This window comes from Onthophagus taurus, chromosome 1 (assembly GCF_036711975.1).
Source record: "Onthophagus taurus isolate NC chromosome 1, IU_Otau_3.0, whole genome shotgun sequence".
Lineage (NCBI taxonomy): Eukaryota > Metazoa > Arthropoda > Insecta > Coleoptera > Scarabaeidae > Onthophagus > Onthophagus taurus.
In genome coordinates, this window is record NC_091966.1 from 30,907,422 (window position 1) to 30,915,366 (window position 7,945).

The 7,945-nt window shown below is 34.0% G+C and overlaps 1 protein-coding gene across 1 annotated transcript; it reads right to left on the reverse strand.

The window, feature by feature from the left end:
- Nucleotides 1-3,283: 3,283 nt before the first annotated feature.
- LOC111428664 (CIMIP2 protein CG18335-like) lies at nucleotides 3,284-4,368 on the reverse strand. The gene has a single exon (XM_023064303.2). It carries the CDS (start codon nucleotides 4,267-4,269, stop codon nucleotides 3,340-3,342), a length of 930 nt encoding a protein of 309 aa, XP_022920071.1. The 5' UTR covers nucleotides 4,270-4,368; the 3' UTR covers nucleotides 3,284-3,339.
- Nucleotides 4,369-7,945: the final 3,577 nt, after the last annotated feature.

The window sequence follows — 7,945 nt, forward strand, 5'->3', positions numbered from 1 at the left end:
CATCGTAAACAGTAGACTATCTAGAAGAAGGAAGCTCAAATGGTTCTAGCTTTTAGCTAAAGTAGATGCGAGAAACTCAAAGCATCACTTATAACTACTAACTAACTAGAATTACATCTAAATATTTCGTTTGGATAAAAGATAAAAGCTAAAGAAAAATTACGGGACAAAACTTTACATTCAAATTACACACTTTATTTGTCCAATAGGAATTTAATTATTATATTATTAAATATCGGAATTTACTCTCTCCAAAGATTTATGTGGGAAGATGAAGTGTGTTTCTATAATAAAGTTACTGTGATAATCGCGCAATCTGGCGCTGATTTGAAAGCTTTTACGGCAGGATATGAAAAGTTAATAAAGGCTGATGTTGCCTAGGCGAAATAAAACATCAACAACAACATTGGTACCTCGTTTGATATATTACCAGAATTGGGCTATGTAATTTAAGATTAATTAATTATGTCTTTAAAACTTTGTATTAATTACTAAATTATCCTCTCCTCGAAATTCTAGATTCCACTATGTAGTACTATATTTATAGTTACTTGTATTTCGTGGAAGGCACAATAAAGATACATATTATTATTATTATATTTGGTTTAAAGGTTGAGATTCACAAAAAAAGATGCGTAATAATTGTTAATGACGAATTGAAATTTAGAGTAAACTTGGATTTGTTATAGGATTCTGATTGGGTTTCAACAATAAATAACATTCGTGAAGAAGTGATTAATTCAATGAGTGTAGCGATGAAAATAATGAAGTTGGAGAGTATATTTATTGGTTCAGGTTCTATAAGTTCTTTAGATTTCAATTTTTCAACTCCGCTTGGCTTAACCAAAACATTGTCTTTTCTGAAGACAAATTTAAAAGTATGTACAAGTACATCTAGCAATTAATAGAGTCGACCTATAAAACCATTTAGTTCAAGTGGCCCTAAAACCAAATTATTAAGAGCTCAACATCTTCTACAATCAATTAGTGAGGATGTGGAGATTAAATTGAGGAAGGACGCTAAAAGAGATTCGATCATGATTGTTTAAGAGCTATTATATAGCATATCCAAATAGGGGAAACTCAATTAGCAAAGCACGAATGTGAGTGCTCCAAAAGTCTGCAAACCTAACATCTGACAAGCAATTCCATTAATGTTGATAACAATTTATCCACTCCGCAGTAGCAAGAATACCATATAGTTAAGCAAGCTAAACAATTGTTATCGGAAATAGCTCTACAATCCATCATAGACCTATTTCTGGACTGTGTCAAACTAAGTAAATCAACCAGAACATGCGTTTAGCTCTAACGTCTATTTATAACGTCATCTTCACCTGGGGATGTAATGGATCCGAATAATATCGTTACAAGCAAAAGTTTTCCGAAGACCATTTCAGTGATGAAAGTCCACTCAGCCTTTCTACAGTCCTTTTATAAATTTGTTGCTCTGTAAACGATTTAAATATTGCCGTTTCTTCTTCCGTTAAATATAGCCGTCCAGTAAAACTTATTTTTGCTAAAGAATCATCTCTGTTAATAAACACTGAGGTTGTTAAAATAATTGATCAAATTAATTTTCGCCATCGTCCTATTTTTAGGACTATTTAGAAATTCTGTAAATTCGAACTTAATATTTTGTATGATAGACGGAAAAGTTTGCAATGCTGCATCGTCTCGCTAGTCGGCCCAGATATAATATCTCATATTGTAAGAACAAATAAAATATGCATTCCTTTCTTTTGGAATATCACCTCTCCATACCTAGATCAGGATTTTGCAATGTATGCTACATATTAAATCATATCTATGTATTAATATGATACGATTACACATTACAACGTGCCAGGCAAAAGTGTCAGAAAAAAAACGAGGTTGCAAGAAGGAAAAAAGATATATAAGAACAAATTAAACGCGAATTTACTTTATTAGTAGATATGCCTAATCAACAAAGTGGCAACACGAACGCTGTATGTCATCGTTCGTGTTTTGCTCGGAATTTTTCAAAATTGTTCATGAGTGTCGGTTTGAAAACCATATTTTTTAAATCTTCTTTGTTGAATATCTTAAACTTGTGTCCAATTTTAATACAACAATCCCCATAGATTTTCAATTTGATTCAAATTACGCACGATTCAGATTTTCAGCAGCACATAGAAGTAAATTTTGCTGTAAAATTTGAAGGTACATATTTCTATCCATAATTCCGTCGATAAACACTAAATTCCCGACCGCAGCGATAGACATGCAGGCCCAAACCATTACGTTACCGCCACCATGCTTGACTGTCGCTGTAAATTCTCTTTTTCAGCTCGCTATTTGGTTGCGCCAGAGGCAAAAATTTCAAATTTTTGCTGATCCAAAAAAATTATCTCGTTCCAAAACTCTGAGCTTTTTGAAATATGCTTCATTATGACGTTAAGGCTACTTAACTGATTTTTTCTGTAAACAGAAATAATTCTAAAGGAACTGCTTCTTGCGCGTTACTCTACTGTGGAAATTATGGTGGTGAAGCATGCGACGAATAGTTTCAGGACTATAAGATTTCGGTAACCAGTTTTGAAAGAGATAACTCAGGATTTATTTTGATTTTCTCGTGTACAAACCAAAGTTTCTATGATGTGCCATTAAAACCATTTTTGAAATGATTTAACACGATCTGCATGGTGAAAAGGTAAACGCATGAAGACGGTATAAAATTGATATATTTTAAACTTTAATTTCAAGTACAATTTCCTAAAAATAAACATTCAATGATCTTTTTAAATTTTTATATTAAAACTAGATCAAATATTGAACAGAATATCTCTATACGGTATGCTAAAAAAAGGAAATGGTATTTGAAACGAAGATCGTACATTTTCCACTAAGCGTAAATCGACAGATGAAATTTCCTCGACAAGGTGGCGCAGCAAACAGTGGTAGAAGCATAGTGGAAATTTAAATTTCTCGCGATCAGAGGGTCGTGCTCGGTTTCCGGCGGCGAACTGAGAATGGGGATGATGAAAAAACGAAAAAGACGAGTCGAAATAAAGGAAGGCCGGAAGGAGGATGTGTCGCGAGGAACTTTTCGGGAAAATTCAATAAGCGGGCATCAGCGGAAGCGGGCTTTTCACCCGGCGCTAAGCGGCTTTAATAAAGAGAGGATATCGCGAGGCCTGGGCCACTTTGAACCTTCCCCAGGTTTTCGTAGTAATTTAATAAAAACGGTAAACGCAATAAGAGTACCGTTGGATTTGGGTTTTTGCCGTGGTAATATTAGGTAATTTTCATTTAAAATATGTTTTTGCACTAAAATTTTATTTTAAATTCCTTTAATATATACAATAAACGGTAAATTCACGTGCTAAAATCGCCTCTTAGCCATCGTTTGGCATCCCTTGTATCGTTTCCGTAAGTTTTTCCATATCTGAAAATTTGGCCTGGAATATGTCCGGCGTAATTTGGAAGTAGTCCAACGTGCTTGTGGTAAATTTCCGCTGGCGATAGTAAAAGAGGTGGATCCGGTTTATTTAGAGAGACCGGAGCCCATTCGGTACTTAATCTTTTCCGATAATTTGAAGTAAAGTCGCATAAAGAACTATTTGTCATCGCTTGACTCGTTTTTCCAAAGGATGCGTAACCAAAGGGTACATGTCCGGCAAATCCTTGTTTTAAGTACTTATTTTGATCGCTGTTATCCATAAAATATGGGCTTGCAGATTGATCCGGTGGCGTTAACGGTGGTTCTTCTACCGGCAAATTTCTTAAGATTTCCGCACATTCCGGTCTAACAGCCAACAAAGGCAGCTTAAATTCGCTTTTCACAATTTCTCGGTCTTCCAAATTTTTTGGATCCCATTTACCGTCCTGCAAGGCGCCTTGTCTAAGCAATTGATTTAAAGCCGCTTTATCCCGATCCTGCATTTGTTGAAATTCTGAAAGACCTTCAGTGGCCTGCACTGAATATCTTTGTCCAAACAATCCATTTAATCTTGGAACAAATCCTTCGTATCCGGGAATTGTAGGATGCTTATAACAAACGTCTCCTTGGCGAAATCTAGCGTTTACTATATCGATATCCCTTTGGGCAGGACGCTCAACTTGATAATCATCCAAAGTTCGATCTGATAAAACCAATTTTTCAGCATGACTCACCGTCGGATCTAACAATAATTTATGAGTTGTAGATCCATATGTGCTCCCAATCCGGAACTTATATTGCGGACAAAAACCGGTGTACCCCGGTATTAAATGAGGATTTGGAGTCGAAATTAAATCGACCGACATTTTTCAGAAAGAAATTTTTTTACGACAAGCACGTGAATTAGACGTTTGATTAATTTGACGATTGATCTTTATTAATAACAAAACACAACGCACAAAAACACACTGGTTCGGTTGTTGCTTTCAATTTTTTCACTGAAAAAAGGTAAATCTGTGTAAATCTTTGTAAGTCTCATTGTCGTCGACACCACACCGCCGAGGGGAAGAGAAAAAGACATTAACAACGCGGTCGCGTCGGGACGAAAACACGTGATATTTTGCCAAGGAAGTTTCTCCGAGCCGCAGGAGACAGGTAACACAATCCCCATTCTTCGGGGCTGAGTACTTCTTGTAGCGTGAAATTAATTTGCACCCGACAAAGTGTTCCTCGTGTGCAAGCGAGTTAGTTTCTTTGCTCTGTGTGGCGAAACAGCATGGTAGAAGTGGTTTGCGAAGGAGCAGATAAAGACGACGTCCTATTTTACACAATTCAAGTGTACAAGAGGAATGTGAAAATTATTATATACCAGAAGTTTCTTCTCGGAAAATATTGTTTACATAAAACTAGGCTAATTGTAAGAGAAAGTCATAGAAGAGAGAGACTGAAGTGAATCTTAGTTACGGGTAATTATTGGATTACAAAGAGGATTACATCTTAGCTTGGACATAGAATCTATCTCACGTAAATGTATAATTAATTAAATCCTTGAGAAAGGAAGCTATTTACTACGTTTTTTTTCTAGTCAGGTAGCCTCGTCATCACTATGACGTTAATTAACAAGTTCGCTTGTTGTCCTTCTTTCTTAATTTAAGGTGCGCAGCTGCGGTTTCTGCATTCGCCGCAACTTCGTGCTCGGAATATCATTTTCGTTCGCCTATAGAACTCAACTTTACATCACGTTTCAAAATCGATATCCAGTTAATAAGTTAGATACCTTGTTTGAATGCCGTTTGCATTCTATATCGACCGTATCTGTCGATTCCATGAATTTGTAATCAACGATTTTGATTTGATCGATTTATAAACCGCGATTATTAAACGTTAATAGCATTGAAAAGATAAATTTTAGATTGGTAATCAGTATAATGGTTGTTATTCTCGGCGTCAAACTGTTGTTAATTAATCAAATTAGAGTAATAGATAGGCGCAATTGTATTCATATTAATGAGTTTCAAGATTAAATCGTGAAGCCTTGCCGGCGGCCGCTCGGATTTATATCCGTCGGGCTAGTTTAATTTGCCCGCGTAATTTGAAATCGTACATCACTGCTAAATATTCTATCCTATCCTATTTCCAGCAATAACAGTTGATTTTGTTAACGTTCGAGACTAGATTAATTATCTATTATAAATTACTACAATATTAAACTAATATAAATTTAAAAAAATAAATATTTGGTTTATTTGTCGAACAATGATATAGTTTTTATACTAAATTAAAGTTTTAATTATGCAAATGATATAAGTTGATACTTAAATTGGCAGCTTGAGTCAAGCGATTTCTGACATCATCGTTGTGATGCTTGAAAGATGACTGTTTTTAATTTTGCAACACTAGGCTGAAAAGTGATTGACTTAACATATTTCAAGCATAAGCTTAATAACATAAGCCTAAGCTTAATATGGAGTGGATGCGGCATGATTTTTTTTCTCGAACTTATCAGTGTGTTGATGAACGATGTTAGAATCAAGTTGAATCAACGCACTCTAACCACTGATGTTGAACAAACGAAATTTTAACTAGAATAAGTTTTATATTTTGAAGTAACTGAAGAAATTTTCTAAAAAGTTTTCAGGTCTTAAACATACGGTATAAAGGTTGTATGCCAAGTCAAAATTTTATGTCAAATGCGTCAAGTTGGGGTCAAACCATGAATTTTTATTTCTTGTTCTATAACTACAATTCGTTAGAAATAAAGAGATGAAATGAGAGCTTTTGATAAAATGTATTCAGATGTTGATTTGACAGGCTGACAGTAGATTATTATATAACTTGGTCAAAAATACACGTGACACAATTGATTTCCATAATGCCTAAATTAAAACCGTTATGTCCAAGCAACTCATACAAGAACTACATACGGTAAAAACAAGAAAATGCATGGAACTTTGGCAATAACTACATTAGAACATCTAAACGATTCTTACTAAAAATCCTTTGCCATAGAAAAAGCTGAATTATGCACATCGGATGAAGAGTCGATGCTTTTTTGTTTCTTTGAATTAAGAGTCGTTGATAAATTATATAAAGGACTTAGAGTTTCTAATAAATTAGGAATGAATCTATGGTCGAAATTTATCATGCCTAAGAACACATGTACTCTTTTTAATAAAACCGGTTTTAGAAAATAGAAAATAGCTTTAATTCACGCATTTTAAGGAAGTCTAAGTCTTGCCAAAGGTAGTTAATTTCTCGAAAAATTTAAATAAATGTTGTAAATGCCCAACTTTATTTTTACTGGCGACAAGTATGTCATGTAAATATACAAATAAAAAATCGATACCTGTTATTACTTCGTTAGGCATTGTGGTAAACTCAAATTAACTCTTTTTAAACTGTAAACTCTTTTTATTATAATTTGTTTTTACTTTTATTTTTGTAATTAATTATTTATAATTATTTTTCATTTTTCCTGATGAATGTGCTATAAAGGCTATTATTATTATTATTAAAATAAACCGAAAGGGGCAATCATCATAATGATTCATGATGATGGCCGATTTGTAAATATCATCATGAATGATCATGAACAGGAATTTGATGATATGCTAGTATTAGATCTAGCTTTGAAAAAATCCATTCAAGTAGAGATGTAAATCTTGAATATGAGGTAAAGGTTATCGGTCAGGGACCATAACTAAATTCAACTGGTGATAATCACTGCAAGGTCAAAACTGGTGTTGAGAAGTTTGGAGAAGAGGTTAGATTTGGAAAAGATCTCAGACGTTTTGTGAATGGAGTTTTAATAGAAAAGAGCTTCGGAGAAGGTATGTTAGCTACAAGTCTAAACAAGCATCATTAATGACGAAAACCCACTGAAATTCTGACATTGAACAAGATTACATTGCGGTTATCATCATACCATGAAATTAAACCCAATCGAATTGATATGGACTTAATGAAAAATTGAGGTGGGTTCTAAAAGTACTGCATTTAAATTAGTAGATATTGTTGGAAACAATTCAAACTGTCACCAATAAAAATTTTGTTGTTCAAATCTAACAATTCTATGCACTCAGATTGATGTGACAGAAAAGTTTGGATTTATGGATGTTCTTATTCTTACTGGTTGAATCAGAAAAAATAATTAAAAGCCTCATAGTTTGCAGTCAGTTACTAACACAGTATTGAGCAAACCTATTTATCAGGCATTTATTAGAAACCGATTTTTATTTATCAGAAAGAAAGATAAGTGATAAATAAAGTCAGACTAGTGAGATGTCTGATAATTTTGCTAAGAATTGAAGAGATTGTTACAGTCCATCAACTTGGAGGACCGTAGATGAATCTAGCAAACCTGGAAGATACAAGTGAGAAAGATCAAAGTTCCAGAATTGTCAAGACTTTAGCACCGGAATAGAAGTGAGCGTAATTTTACAATTGACAAATTCTTTATAAATATTTTTTGGCAAAAGAATTGCACAAAAAAATCACTGTGGTTGGTACTATGAGAAACACTCGTATAGATATCCCAAAGCA

What these genes read in the sequence shown, in the direction of transcription:
- LOC111428664 (XM_023064303.2), bottom strand. Translation starts at nt 4,269, where the DNA reads ATGTCGGTCGATTTAATTTCGACTCCAAATCCTCATTTAATACCGGGG.